General features: G+C 54.1%; 1 protein-coding gene across 7 annotated transcripts; it reads right to left on the bottom strand.

Moving 5' to 3' along the window:
- Positions 1–88: 88 nt before the first annotated feature.
- Positions 89–9996, bottom strand: CE2H19orf81 (chromosome E2 C19orf81 homolog). Of its 7 annotated transcripts, none has more exons than XM_045046271.1 (6): positions 9905–9980; positions 9195–9262; positions 3661–3733; positions 3434–3554; positions 1764–1903; positions 93–908 (listed from the first exon to the last, which is right to left on the bottom strand). In XM_045046271.1, the coding sequence occupies exons 2-6, from the start codon at positions 9259–9261 to the stop codon at positions 713–715; spliced, it is 597 nt and encodes a 198-aa protein (XP_044902206.1). In that variant the 5' UTR covers position 9262; positions 9905–9980; the 3' UTR covers positions 93–712. The 7 variants fall into 7 exon arrangements, with proteins under 7 accessions (XP_044902209.1, XP_044902208.1, XP_044902206.1 ...); XM_045046272.1 differs by having other exon boundaries at positions 9931–9973; XM_045046269.1 differs by having other exon boundaries at positions 9813–9951.
- Between the last annotated feature and the right edge of the window lie 5644 nt (positions 9997–15640).

Genomic DNA, 15640 nt, shown 5'->3' on the forward strand with positions numbered 1-15640 from the left:
TGGGTGCCGCGGGGTTGGGGAGGGTGTAGGGGGTGGGGAGGGGGGAGGAGAGGTCGGGGTGGGGGGTGGGGAAGGGACTGGATGGGGCAGCGCGGGGTGGAGAGGATAAAGCAAAAAGAGGAACAATAATGAAAATACAAAATACAAAAAAAAAAAAAAACCCTAGAACACACACACACACCAACAACAACAACAACAAAAAAAAAAAAATCCAGAAAAAAAACCTGAAATAAAAGCCCGAGAATTGTCTTCCAAGGGGGGTGGGAGAAGAAAAAAGGAGGGGGGAGGATGAGGACGTCAGGTTCTCGCTGAGACAGGGATTGGCATGGGTTGAAAGCCCCCGGCGCCCACCCGGGTCTTCCCTCTCGCGAGCCTCTCAGTTCATCCCTCAAGGGATCGGGACCCAGGCGTCCGTTTGCAGGGACCGGGGGAAGATGAGGGAGGCGGGATTATATTACGGGGGTTCATCCCTACCCCCCCATCCCCCCCCCCCGTCACCTCCCTCGCCCTGACTCCCCACCAAGATTTTGCAGAGAGAAATGGCTTTTGTACCAGGTCATTCTTTATAATTAAACTCACAGTATCCACCCCCCTCGAGCCGGCCCCGCCTCCTTCCTGGGGAGGCAACGCCCCCTACCCTCGGGGGTTCTGGGTGGGTAGCCCGAGCCAGCTGGGCGGCGTGCAAGCGCAGCCGGGGCCCGCCCCCCGAGCGTTAGACTTCCGCGGTCGGCTCCGCCCCCAGGGCCTCGAGCATGCGCCGCCGGACCAGGGAGCGGCGCAGGTGCAGGCGGTAATCGGCCAGCAGCAGCTCGTCGTGGCGCACCAGCGGGTGCTCGAGCCCGCGGAGGCGGAGGCCGCAGCGCAGCAGACGCGAGCGGGTCTGGAAGTCCGCGACCGTGATGAGCCACCTGCGAGGGGTGGGGCCAAGAGGACAGGGACGGGGCGGAGACCGAAGGGAATCGCTGGTGGTCCCTGCCTGGTCCCTGTTCGTTTACCCACTCGGGCTCCTCATCCCGTCACTCTGTCCCGAAACCCCTCGACAGCCCTGACCTCTCGCCGAGGTCCACCCGGACTTCGACCCTCGCATGGGTCGTTCTAGGTCCCGTCTTCTCTCAATCTAACTCTGTCCCCTGGTCGTCGTCTGTCGAGGCTCCCCGTCTTTTCGATCCGCCGCTCCAGGGCCCGCCCCTTTCTTTGTCCAGTCCCGCCCCCTCAGTGAGTCTCAGGCGCGTCCCCAGATTTAGGTTTCTCCCGGTCCCGCCCCCAACCCGACCCTCCAGGTCCCTTGCCCACCCGATCACTCGTGGCCCCACTCTTTCAATGTGCTCGGCCCAGGCTCCGCCCCCTCATAGCCGCCTTCCCAGGCTCCGACCCCACGCCTCGGTTTTATCCGTCCAGGTCACCACGTGGGTCCCTCGAAGTCCATTTCCTCACTCCAGATCCCACCTGCTCTCTGATCTCACCTGGCCCTGCCCCCGCCCTGCGCTCACTCTCGGCTCCTCCCCTTCCCGGTTCTCACACTCTGCCCCGCCGTCCCGCACTTTCACCACCAGCCGCACCCAAATCCGGTGCTTCCAGACTCAGTCCTGCTCTCCTTCCCTTCCCGGCCCCGAGTGGGACTCGGCGCCTTGGCTCTGGCTCCGCCCCTCCCTCCACCTCCCTAGGCCACACCCCTCACCTCCTCCACTCCAGGCCGCGCAACCTGCTCCCAGCCGCCAGGCCCTTCCCGGTCGCTCCCAGCCTGGGATCCGCCACAAACTCACCTGTCCCGGCACCCCGCCGTCCCACAGATGACGTTCGTATTTTCAAAACGGATACTGGCCACGCGCCCGCTCTCCATGGCTCCGGGGAACTCGGCCTCCAGAGCCTCCAGCACCTCCAGATGGGTAAAGTCCTCCTGGGGCTGGAGGAGTCAGGAGAGAGCGCCTCAGCATGTGACACTCGTGGGCAGCAAGGTTCCGGAAGCCCCCACCTTAGACCCACCTGTAGAACCTGCCAGAATCCCCGGGGACATTTGAGGGGCAAGCTTCACACTCTATCTCGGGAGCCTATCGCTCTAGTCAGACCCGGGAGAACAGGCATCTCTCAGGTAGAAAAGCATCAACTGTCATGCTAGGTCATTCTCCAAAAATATCAGTTCTCACCAGGCGGATTTGCCAGTAGTCAATGAGAAGTTGGCTTAAATAATTCGCCAATTTGGTCAACTTTACCAATCTACCAAAACCTTTTTCAGCAACCTGCGCTGGAGAGCCGACTTTTAGCGGCTCTTAAAGATCCCGCAAGGATTTAAGTTATACACGTTTCCGTTTATGTTCCTCTCAGCATTTTAAGGAATGTCCGGTTGCAAACGATAATAATAATAACAATAAGGGTCCTAGGGGGTTTGACTCGCCATTCAGAAACATATTGATCACTAACCACGTTTTTAGCGTGAGATTACCATCCAGAAGGTGATATCCCATCATCAGAACATATAAAATTGCTGAGAGAATAGGGTGACATCGTGACATCGGTCACCACCAGGAAGGCAAGCTGTGCCATGTATGTGAGGAGGAGGCGGGGTCCCCTGTCCAAAGCCACAAAGAAGAGGAGGGAGGGGCTCGGAATGAGCTCCTAGAACAAGGACAACAATCTCTGTGTTGGGGTAAAGTCACACAGATCACCTGAGGGAGTGCGTCTGAGACCAGTGCCTGAAACACGGGAAGCGTCCCATGAAGGTCAGCTCTTGTCAGGTAACTTTTGAGCGAGAACCTAACAGATACCTCTGCTGACCGATGGGCAGCGATTGCCAAAGCATTTGTACCAGGAATGACCCGTTCACCGAATCTGCCCAAGACATGGGTTTCATCTTGAGTCTCTGCTGTATTTGCAAACTTAACAGAATTGCATAGGATCGATTAGCAGGTCACTGGCCTTCCTTTGTTTGTTTTAATTTAAAATTTTAATGTTTATTTTTGAGAGAGTGAGAGAGAGGCAGAGCGTGAGCAGGGGAGAAGCAGAGAGAGAGGGAGACACAGAATCTGAACAGGCTCCAGGCTCTGAGCTGTCAGCATAGAGCCCAACGCGGGGCTGGAACTCACAAACCGTGAGATCATGACCTGAGCCGAAGTCGGACACTTAACCAACCGAGTCACCCAGGTGCCCCTAGGACACCTGCCTTTCAGTCTCAGCCCTTCTCTGCCCCTCGTTCTCCCGCTCTCTCTGCCCCTCCCAGGTCATCAAATCCCAGGTCACAAATGTGACGTCTGACCCTTTGACAAATTCATAATCAATTTTTAGCGACCTGTCCTGTGCCGAGCCCACGGCTGGCCAGCTGCAGAGCCTAGATTGAAGCCCTGCCCACCTCATTTCTGAGCCTGTTCCCTTTCTATCGTCCCACCCAAGCTGTGCAGAGACTGGGGGCCTGGGGTCCCAGGGGCAGGGGGCCACTCACTGAGGTCTCCATGCACAGACAGAGAGGCTGGGCAGCGGGTGGTGTGGGAAACCTCCGGAGGCATGGTAGCTCTCGGTCCAGCGCCTCGTATTCTGCAATGACCTGACGCAGGTACTGCTTCCTGGGGAGAGAGCGAGCGGGCAGGGACCTCGGCGGTCAGGGAGGGGGCTGTCATCGCCCCCCAGGGGGCGCTGAGATCAGAAGTCATGAGACCAGGGGCCACTCACGAGGATCTGACAGGCCTGCCCAGGCTCCGAGTCTGCGTCTCCTCTAGGGTCTCAATGTCCACAAGGAAGGCTCCTGGGGATGGAGACCGGGTGTCAGCCGCCCTGCGCACCCCTCAGACGTTATTCGGCTTCCGCGGGCTTCCCCGAATGCTGTCCGTACCATTCCCGAATGGCTCTTATGCCAGTTACCGGGCTATTTATTGACTCTCAGCTCCCAACGCCCCACTGCATCCACCCCGTCCGTGATCCCCGGGCGGGGACTCTCCTAACCCCTGCTCTGCTCCGACTGCTGGGTTCCCGTTAGGCTCTGCCTACAGGGGGCGCTAGAGAGGGCCTGCAAGGCAGGAGGAAGAGGGAGGGAGGGACTCGCCCGGTTTTGCTTCCCATTCCGCAGCACCCCCAACACCATGCGAACCCGGTGTGTGGTTGTTCTCACCGTCTCAGAACCGGCCTCCTGAGGCCAACCAGACCGACAACAGCCGCCGATCGGCCCTTCTAGGCGACCCCTCCCTCGACTAACTGGTCTGTCTTGTGGCCAACCGCTAGTTGTCCCCCATAATCCGTTTTCCCCTTCCTCCGCAGTCTTCGGGTTTTCCCCGGCACACAGCCGCCCAACTAGAGACCTCAGTTCCCAGCATCCCTCGCGGCCGCGTGTGGCCATGCGAGCGAGTTCTCGCCGACGGTGTTGGGGGAGGGAGGGGTGCAACTTTGGGCTCCTGTGTTGGACTCGCTGCCCCTTCCCTCGGACGGAAGCGTGACCGTAGCGACAAGCCAGCTTCCGCGAGGCTAGAGCAACAATGCGGCGGGAACCCGGGTCCCCGCGTCATCTCATGCGGCTGGGATGTCCCAGCAAGCGGGACCGCCCGATCCCCTGTCGCGCTCTCGTCTTAACGCCATTGCGTTTGGGGGTGTCTCTTTGTTGGGGTAGCCGAACAGAGAGCAGGTCGTGACGCTGATCACGCTCCTGCTGGCCATAAACAATTTCACGGAGCACCAACGTCAGCCGAGGCCTCTCTGTGACCAGCGCAGGCCGAGATAAAAATAAGGCCACTCCGGAGCCTCGTCTCAACACGACAGAACATGAACACCGCCCGAACCACAAAAATGACCAAAGAGCCTCCGCTTGGTTCAGAGCTGATGCTGCTTCGTTCCCGCCCACGGTGTTAGCGCCGTTCATTCCTCCTGCGTCACAGACTTGCCTCCACTTCCTGCCAGCATCCCAAGCCTGCTCCCCCGAGGGCTCCCAAAGTCACCTAACCTAACAGCCCCTCCTAGGGCATTCGGTGTGTTAGGGACTCCCTCGGTACAAGCCAATAAACTCAGTGGTGTGCTGGTAAATGTTTAATTAATCTCTTTCTCGCTCTCAAATGTTTCATTAATGTCACGCTCCCTGTCTCTCTGTCTCTCTGTCTCTCTCACACACACACAGATTGTAGCATTTGCCAGTTTTCACGCTGTCAATATACCCACCATGACCAATTTCATGCTCCCCACGGTTTTAACAACCAGCTTGCAAACCTTAACAATCGGCTCTTGCGAGCAGGGACAGGCTGTCTCCAGCACACGCTATGTCACAGCTATGCTCCTGGCGGTCTTTGACTTTCGGGGTGTTGACATAGCTCAGCTTGTACCATCGGAAATCCCCTTCTCTGGTCCCCATCCTCCACCTTCCCATCTGTTTGCGCAGGGCAGCTGGGACGATCTTTCCATCTCAGCGCCCCTCGCTCACAAACCACCAGCGGCTTTCTCTCGCCTTCAGAATAAAGTCCTCCCCGAGGCGGGGACTTGCGCCTCAGTGCGTGATCTGGAGAGCCGCACCTTGTTTGAGACACAGCATTGTGGGGTCCACCCCAGACCTATGGGATCAGAATCTGCATTTTAGCAAGATCCCCTTTGGGAAGCGCGGGCCCTGCATGCGGTAACCCCTGTTGACTTCTCCAAGCTATACTGGCCTCCCCTTCACCCCTCCAACACCGCGATCCCTACAGATCCATCCATGGAATAACAATAATAGGGGCGCCTGGGTGGCTCAGTCGGTTAAGCGGCCGACTTCGGCTCAGGTCATGATTTCGTGGTCTGTGAGTTCGAGCCCCGCGTCGGGCTCTGTGCTGACAGCTCAGAGCCTGGAGCCTGTTTCAGATTCTGTGCCTCCCTCTCTCTCTGCTCCTCCCCTGCTCATGCTCTGTCTCTCTCTGTCTCACAAATAAATAAACATTAAAAAAAAATTAAAAAAAACAATAATAGCTATATGTTTATAGGCCTTTTTATTTATTTTTTTTATTTAATGTATTTATTTTGAGAGACAGAGAGAGAGAGAGAGCAGGGGGAGGGCAGAGTGAGAGAGAGGGAGAGAAAGAGAATCCCAAGCAGGCTCTGCGCTGTCAGCACAGAGCCTGATGCGGGGCTTGAACTCGTGAACCGTGAGATCATGACCGGAGCCGCAACCAAGAGTCGGGCGCCTAACCAACTGAGCCAGCCAGGCGCCCCATATATGTTTACAATCCCTTTTAAAAAGCCAAGCACTCGGGGCATCTGGCTGGTTCAGTCGGGAGAGAATGGCAATTCTTGATCTCGGGGTTTTGAGTGCAAGCCCCACATTGGGCATAGAGCTTACTTTAAAAAAAATAATAAAATAAAAAACCAACCACTTTCAAACGTGTTTTCCACTGCATCCTCACGACTACCTTCTGATGACACGGAGGCGTAGAAAGATTACGTGACTTGCCCAAGGTCACGCAGCCGTAAGTGATAGAATCAGGATAAAAATCTAGGCGTCTGGATCCAGACTCTGTGTTCTCAGTCTCCCCAGTCTGCTGTCTGTCCTCCACTCTCGTCTAGACAATGTGCTCTACCCTCCAAAAGGTCCCAGTCTGGTGGGGGAAGCAGTCAGTGCAAAGGGCAATACGAGCTACGGTGGCGGTGTCACAAGGTGAAAGGGAAGCCCAGTCTAGGGGCAATCAGGGGAGGCTTCTCGGAGGAGGTAATGTCTACAGTAAGACCTGGGGATAAGGAGGAGCTTGCCAAATAAAGAAATGGCAGGAAAAAGATGTCTATGCAGAGGACCACCAGGGGCTAAGGTCTTTAAGCACAAGAGAACATGGCCATCCGCAGGAACTTCTCAGACTTCTCTTCAGCCCCAAGCTAAGAAGCACTTATTCATTTGTAGGTTATTAATTATTTGTGAGATGGTGTATTTCATGTCCGCCCTCTTTGCATGAGAACAGGCTGGGTCATTTCATTCATTAGGCACCATAGGCAAAGCGCTTGGGACCCACGGGCTTGCTTGCTTTCTTTCTTTCTTTCTTTCTTTCTTTCTTTCTTTCTTTCTCTCTTTCATTTATTTATTTTGAGAGAGACAGAGAGAGTGTGAGTGGGGTAGGGGCAGAGAGCCAGAGAGAGAGAGAGCTCTTTCATTTATTTATTTTGAGAGAGAGACAGAGAGAGTGTGAGTGGGGTAGGGGCAGAGAGCCAGAGAGAGAGAGAGAGAGAGAGAGAGAGAATCCCAAGCAAGCTCTACGTGTCAGCACAGAGCTCTACGTGGGACTCCATCTCACAAATGATCTCATGATCTCTCATGAGATCATGACCTGAGCTGAAATCAAGAGTCAGACGCTTCACTGACTGAGCCACCCAGGCGTCCCGCCACCGGCTTTCTGTCGGCCGATGCCAACCTGGTAAGTTAAAAAGTGTCACTCGTCCCAAAGTAACACCAAGAAAGCCACAAAGCTGACATGAACAAATATTGATCTACAAAACTGGCCAACTCGTCAACTCAGTTCCACTCAACTTTTCTGGAGCCAAACATAAATTATATTTGTCAGGCGGGTGCCTCAGTCCAGATTAGAGATGATGTGGGGCAGCGATCTCCAAAGGAAAAGAGGCCTTCAAAGACACTAAAAGAGACCTGAGGACAGAAACGCACCTGCTTTGCCACGAGGATGTCTGCGCACGTGGCACAGAGTAGGCTCTTGTAGCTGACGCCCGGAAAAGACGCCCACTCGGCCATTCCCATCCTTCTTCCCCCCGTTTGAGAAGTGTCCACCCCTTGTCCACGCAGCTCAGGGGAGGCTCCCCACTCTCCTTTCTCCGAAGGCATCCCATCCAGTTTGAACCAATGCCTTGCAACTCTTACCGTTTGTTGTAATCACCTGGCAAGCATTCAAAAACTATGGGTGCAAGGACCCAAGTCCTAGAGATTCTGGTTAAGTTGGATCTGAAGCGGGTTTGGGTATAGATGTTTTGGTTTTAAATCCTCCCACCTTATGTAGGGCCAGAGTTGAGGACCGCTGACTAAAATAATCATGATAATCTTTTTGCCGGGGGTCGAGACAAGAGTGAGTGGGTGACTGAGTGCTGGCCAAAAAGACGTGAGGAGGGATCATGTGGGGGCTCTTAAGACGGACAACCCTCTGCAAGTGATGCCTGGAGCTGTGGCAGCCATTTTGTGGCCATGAGGTAAGCAGGCTGGTGTGCAAGGGAGACACATCCCGGACTAAAACACAGGGAAATAAAAGCTGGGTTTTCAATGACATCATTGAGCTACTGACTCCACCAAACCCAAACCCCACCCCACTTCCAGGCTTCCTTTTGAGTGATGGTGGCTCTCCTATTCTTTCTTCTACACTAAGTCCAATTTTTATTACATGCTAGCCAAATGCGTCCTCAATACATATTGATTGAGTGAATGAATGAATGAATGAATGAGTGAATGACGTGTGTAGGGGGCAAGTAGGGAGCCCTGGAGCATGAGCCTGAAGTTGTCAGCTTGTGGCCCACCACCCAGGGTCTGAGGCTGAGGGGCTGGGACTCCATCCCAGAAGTGTTGGAGAAGGAAGGGGGTGTGTAAGCAGAGGAGGGACAGGGTCAGTGCTGGCAGTCAGATGACCCCCCAGGAGCCAAATGGGGGATGGGCTTGAGGAGAGAAACCAGAGACCGGGAGTTAGGTAGGGAAAGAGGAAGAGGACAAGACCTGAGCTGGGGCTGTGGGGATGGAAAGGCAGGAAGATGGGGCTGGGGACCAAAGGCTGTGGGCGGAAGTGGGGGGTGGGCAGTATCTGGGGTCTAGCCCACTGGCCATGTTGGCAGTGGGACCACTGAAGGTGAGCAGGACGGAGGAGGAGTGGCTTTGGGGTTAGCTGCTGAGCTCAGTGAGGGAGAAAAGGGGAGCGTGAGGGACCAGGGCAGAGCACCTAGGGAGACCACAGCCTCAGAAGCGTTGTTAAGGCCCCAGAGGCTCATGGGGAATGTAGTTCTGGGTCCAGACCATCGGCCAGGGAACCGCAAAGGTTCATGAGACATGTGATCTAAGGGCCAAAGGGTGCCACCCAGGAATCTGGTCAACATCAGAGTCTGGGATGGCTCTCTGGTAGGCCAGTGACTCGCTTAAGGCCACACTGCAGGCCAACGTTACCACACAGTGTACGGACGAAGGAAATCCCCCCTGCCTACACACACACCCACCCACACACACACACACACACACACACACACACACACACACACTCACACACACACGCACTCACAAGGCTCAGTACCTGCCTCCCTGTGCATGCTGGGGTTGCCGGCGGTGGAGGAGCACAGGGTCTCCACCTGTTGCTGCATCCTGGGAAGGCGGGTGAGGCATGTCTCAGGAGGATGGGGAGAAGAACCCTGACTCGCCCACCCACTCCAGCTCCTTCTCTCCACGGCCGCCTCCTCCTTCTTCTCTTTGAAGCCCCGGGGGAAAACCATGGAAGAGCTGGAAGGCTGAGACCACACAGGAATGGGGATTCCCCTAACCTCTGGGAACCCAACGAGTTCCAAATGCTGTGTGCCCCGGTTCCTTCTCTGCCACTTTCCCGTGTCTTCCTCTGTCTCTCCAGATCTCCTTGGGACTCTGCCTCTCCCCGCCTCTCTCCCTCCCAGGTCCTCTTTCTCTCCCCATGTCTCCACCACCCTCCCGCTTTTACTCTCTCCCCATCTCTTCCCCCTGATCTCTCCCCATCTCTCCTCCACTCTTTCCCTTGATTTCTCTGCCCTCTTCCCGCCCACTTCTCCCCCCGTCTCTCCCTGCATCCCCCTGGACTCCTCGGCTAGTTTCCCCACCATCTCCCCAGCCCTCCGGCCCTCTTCAGAGTCTGCCTCTCTCCAAGCCTACCTCTCTGTTTCCCTACCTCTCTCCCCACCTCTCCCCAGCCTCCTTTCTCCATCTCTCTTCTCTCATAACTGGCTCCCCTGCCCTCTGTCATCCCTTTTCTGGTCCCACTTGCCCTCCGCTCATCCCTGTCTCACGCAGGAACTGGTTAGACACAGGCCAGATTCAAACAGAAATGGGATTCTATATGGGGTGGGGGGAAAGCTGGGCCGGGGACCTGGTTGCCATGGTACCTCCAGAGGGAGGGGGAGGGGCTGGCGGTTCCAGCTCCTGGCTGGGAGGGAGGAAGGAGCAGGGGGTCGTGGGGGGGGGGGGGCTGGACCTCTGGGTCTAAGGGAGGAAGGAAAGAGAGCCTGGATTCCCGGATCCAGAGGAGAACGGTCTGGGGGGGGCGCCTGCGCCTGAGTGCAGGAGTAAAAGGGCGGTGCCAAGCAGGTGTCCCTAAGGCAACTCTTTCTTCTCGTCTGCAGAGGTCTCAGCAGGAACTGTGAGAGAAGAGACTGGGCTTGCTTAGTTATGCCGTCTGTCCTTCCCTCTCTGTCTCTGTTACCTGTATCTCTGTTCCTCTGATCTCCACTCCCAGATGGTCTCTGCCTTGAATGCCCATTATTCCTCCCTGATAGGCACAGATTCTCTGCTTTCTAGCCTAGTGACACCTTGATTTTCTCAGCGATTTCTTCAGGGGCGAGCTTAAAAACCAATCTAGAATGCAGAGTCAACCCCTGGACTTTTGCTGGATACAAGAAGATCTTTCTTTCTCCAGCAAGGTGGCCAGGCTGGTCAGAGTCGAGGTTGGAGCTGCCAGGGGCTATCACATCACCATACGGGGAGAGAACGTGCCTGGCGAGGAAAGCAGAAACCAGAGATGCAGACAGATTCCTGATGATGGTGATTGGGAAACCTGGATCCAGCCATGCCTGAAGCTGTCATCCACTCAATTAATTCCCTGTTATGCTGAAGTCCTTTGAGTCTCTGTCATTGCCAGTTAAAACATTCCTCGCTTAGGGGCGCCTGGGTGGCTCTGTCGGTGAAGCATTCAACTTTGGGTCAGATCATCATCTCACACTTCATGGGTTCGAGCCCCGCGTCGGGCTCTGGGCTGACGGCTCAGAGCCTGGAGCCTGCTTCAGATTCTGTGTCTCCCTCTCTCTCTTCCCCTCCCCCGCACATGCGCTCTCTCTCTCTCTCTCTCTCTCTCTCTCAAAAAATGAATAAACATTTTTAAAAATTAAAAAAGAAAACAGTCCTCGCTTAAAGAGACTCAGTTCCCGTTCCTCTGTGGCCCTGACTCCCTTTAGTCACCCTGATGTCTTTCTCTCCCATCAGGCTGTCTTTCTCCACTTCCGGCGGCCAGCCCCATCCCTATAGGACAGGAGACATCTTTCATTCCCATGACAACAGGCACAAAAGCCCCCACAGCCCCTCGAGCTCCAGCTCTCCTGCCCGCGGACTCTCTCTCCTGCTTCCTCTCCTCTCCATTCCCACGGTCCTGACCCACAGGCTTCGTCTTCTCCTGCCTGGACCCTTGCCCTCCCCCTCCTCATTCCTTCCCAAAGGGTTCCACACGGGTCTTTCTGCTCCCTGAGCTGACCTGCCCCTCCCCAGCTTGCAGCCCTCCCATGGCTCCCCAGTGCCCCCAGACAATGAGCATGTGAGATCTGCACCCTCTGGTCCCACCCTCCTCTCCCACCTCACCCCTCCAAACACTCTCCAATCCTTCCCGCCTTGGTCCTGTTTTCACTCTCCACCTCCCGTGCCTTCTGCCTGGAATGCTCTTCCCCGTCACTCCAGAGCGGGGTCTACCTACCCTGGTAGACCAGAAGCTCCTAATTTATCTCTGACTCTCCAGTGTCACCCCAGCCGGGATGCGTTGAGTGGGTAAATGAATGACTGTTCCTATCGCTGTGACCCATGCTCAGCAGTCGCAACCCCACTTGCCTGTGTGCCTTTTGGTCCTCACGAGGCAACATAGGGTGAAGAAGAGAACATGGAATGGACTCGAGTCAAACAGACCCAGCATCAAATGCTACGTCCAGACTGTGCAACCTTGGGCGAATGCCTTCCCCTCTCTGAGCCTCGTTTTAGCTGCCTCTTCTGAAGCCCTCTTTCTGCCCTCTTTGGGTGTCATTCCATGTCTGTCTCTCTGTTTCTGTCTCTCTCCCCTCGAGCATCTGGGTCTGTATGTTTCCGTCTCTCTGTGTCTCCATTTCTCTGTCTCTCTCTGTCTCTCTCTCTCCCTCTTTTGTCTCTGGAACCCTGCCTCATCTCGCCCTGTGTCTGAATTTGAATTTCTACGTCGTGTGTCTCTTTCTGCGTTCATCTCTTATTCTCTGTGTCTCTGCAGCTTTCTGAGTGTCTCTGTCTCCATTGCCCTATCGCTGCTTCTCTGTTATCTCTCTATCTCTCTGTCCCCTTTGTCTGTCTTCGCCGCACATGCCTCCCTCTACCACTCACCTCATCCTTCTTGGGCTACTCCTGTCCCACTCCCTGGCCTGGCTCCCAGCCTGGGACAAAAATCCCTGAATCGGCATTTTCTTCCTATTCCAGAAATTATGTCAGTGCCGCAGTGGGGGTGGGGCCCCGCTGTAGCCCTGGTCAGAGGGTTTGCCTCCCTGCGTCCTCATCCACACAGGCCCTGGCCAGCGTGGCCAACTTCTCCGTGTTTGTCCTCTCCGGGGTCAGCACCAGAAGAGGTGAACCTTTGTTTACACACACGTGTGCGTGTCTCTGGGAACATTTGTGTGTGAATCCGTAGGGACTGATACAAATTCATCCATTGACTCATCCATTCACCCATCCATCCATCCGCTGAATCATTCATTCACCCATCCAACTATCATTTCATCCACCCACCCACATAGATGCATCCTCCAGCCCACCACTCATCCGTCCGTCCATCCGTCCGTCCGTCCATACATACATTCCTCTACTTCCTCTTGAACTTGTTCACTCCTCCATTCAGTCAATATTTATTGGCTGCTTACAGTGTGTCAGACAACGTGTCAAGCAGGAGGGATGCGACAATAAACAAAAGAAAGTGCTACCCGCCCCCTAGAGCTTAGGTGTTTGGCAGTCCTCCATGAGCCAAACTCCCTCCTGCCCGGGACCCTGCATGGGACGGTCCTGCCCACTGGAGTATCTCCCCATCTCTTCCCCATCTTCACCCGGTGTATACCTACTCACCCTTCAGAGCTCAGTTCAAACGTCACTTGGGCACTTCCTCGGGGGAGCCTTCCATGACCTCCTTCTTGGACACGCATTGACTCTAATACAGATAGTTATCTGGTGATTATCTGTCTCCTCCACTAGACCCTGGGCCTTCCCAAGGCTGGGGGTTTTGTCTGCTTTGCTCCTAGCTGGATCCCTGGTGCCTAGAGCAGGGTGTGGCACACAGCAGATGCTCAGTAAGTGTTTCACAAATGGCTGCATGGATGGGATTAAATGACCACGGAGGACTCTGTCTCCCGGTTCCCTGTCCAGCACTCTGTGCAATTCCACACTCCCAGGGGCTACAACAGGCAAGGTCCTCACACTTCCTGGATGCAAACATCGTAGTGGCATAGTGGCGGAGGGCGAGGGTCTAGATTCAGACCCACGTGGGTTTTGAATCTCAACGCTGACACCTCCCAGCTGTGTGACCTCAGGCAGGACATTTCCCTTCTCTGAACCTCAATTTCCTCGCTTGTCAAATGCAGTTATAAAGAATGTAAGGGGCGCCTGGGTGGCTCAGTTGGGAGAGCATGTGACTCTTGATCTCTGCCACATGAGTATCAAGCCCCGTGCTGGGTGTAGAGTTTACTTTTAAAAAATAAAGAGGAGCGCCTGGGTGGCTCAGTCGGGTAAGCATCCAACTTAAGCTCAGGGTCATGATCTCACGGTCCGTGAGTTCAAGCCCCGTGTCGGGCTCTGTGCTGACAACTCGGAGCCTGGAGCCTGCTTCGGATTCTGTGTCTCCCTCTCTGTCTGCCCCTCCTCCACTCACTCTCTGCCTCTCAAAAATAAACGTTAAAAAGGTAAAAAAAAAGTTGGGATGAGCACTGGGTGTTGTATGGAAACCAATTTGACAGTAAGTTTCATATTTACAAAAATAATTAAAAAATAAATAAATAAATAAAACAAATAGGTAAAAAATAAAGAAATAAAAAGTATATGAGCAAATGCATATAAGTATTAATTATGACAATACTAAATAGGAACCTTTTTTTATTTGTTTTTTTTTATTTTTTTTTAACATTTATTTATTTTTGAGACAGAGAGACAGAGCATGAAAGGGGAGGGTCAGAGAGAGGGAGACACAGAATCCGAAACAGGCTCCAGGCTCTGAGTTGTCAGCACAGAGCCCGACGCAGGGCTTGAACTCACAGACCGTGAGATCATGACCTGAGCCGAAGTCGGACGCTTAACCGACTGAGCCACCCAGGCGCCTCCCGTTTTTTTTTGTTTTTTTTTTTTTAGCATCTCATGTGAATTTAATTTAATCCTCAAAATAACTTAATGACATGGAATCTGGGTTTTTTAAAAACTACCCTCGTTTACAGATGGGGAAACTGAGGCACTGAGAATATAAGCAATTCACAGACAATATTGAGAGCAGACCTTGGATTTGAACCCTGGCCCTGCCATGTCCCAAACCACAGGCACAACCAGGACACCACAGCCGCCAGTCTATGAGTCGATGTCTCTCTGGAAACGTGTCCCAGAATCTGGCAAGCCCACGTGTGTAGACATCTCTGGGTGTATGCATTGCTGCACACTTCCTTCTGTGTATCTCTTCCAGAACAGGGCTGCCTGTGGACTCTGGGCAGGCCAGCTGGGTGCAAAGGTCTAGTTGTGAGTGGGCTGCCATGTGGGGTCTGTGTGCATACATCTGTGTGCATACATCTGTGTTCATACATCTGGGCATGCGCCCCCCATGCCAGCTTCCCTGGGTGCAAATGCAGGTCTATCGGGGAGAACGAAGAAGCACTGAGGATAGGATTCAAGGTGCACCAGGGAGGCACTCCTGGGGGATTCTACAGGGTGACAGTAACTGCAAATGTATACATAGGTAGCAATAGGTGGGGAGGGGGTGGGATCTAGTTAAAGGGAGGCTCTAGGGAACTTGTCTTAGAGTTGCCTTGGCAGAAGAAGAAAAATGCTTTTTAAACAAGGCTGAGAGGAACTGGAAAATTTGCCCCTCTTTTTTTTTTAAGTTTATTCATTTATTTTTGAACGAGAGAGAGACAGAGACAGAGAGAGACAGAGAGAGAGCTCGTAGGAGGGGCAGAGAGAGGGAGAGACAGGATCAGAAGCAGGCTCCGCCCTGTCAGCACAGCCCACAATGTGAAAGCTCGAACCACAAACTCTGAGAACATAACCTGAGCCCAAGTCAGATGCTCAACGACTGAGCCACCCGGAAGCCCCCAAAATAATTTTTTACCCAAGAGATTATATTTCTATGAGTGTCACTGGGAGTAGGGGAGGCAGCACTAAGGAAGCCCGTGGCTCATCCCAGCCACCCCTGCCGGCTGCTGCCTGTGACTATGTGGTTCTGGACCTTCTCCAAGGGATTTAAACCTCTACGGACCTCAGTTTCCTCCTCTGTGAAATGGGGATAGCATAATTGCACCCACCTAACAGGGCCAGTGAAGATTAAACAAGGAAGCGCTTTCAAAGCACTTAGCTCAGTCGCAGTGGCGATTATCATTCACCGCTATTAATATGGCAGTAACAATTACATGGTGCTTTTGAGCAAGATTCATTAAGCACCTATTCGGTGCCAAGGCTTTATCTACGTTGCCTGGTTTTTTCAAACGTCTGGATCCGTTAGGAGACAGTTTTATTGTCTCTGTATTTTTTTTGTGATGA

The sequence above is a fragment of the Felis catus genome, chromosome E2 (genome assembly GCF_018350175.1).
Source record: "Felis catus isolate Fca126 chromosome E2, F.catus_Fca126_mat1.0, whole genome shotgun sequence".
Classification (NCBI taxonomy): Eukaryota; Metazoa; Chordata; class Mammalia; order Carnivora; family Felidae; genus Felis; species Felis catus.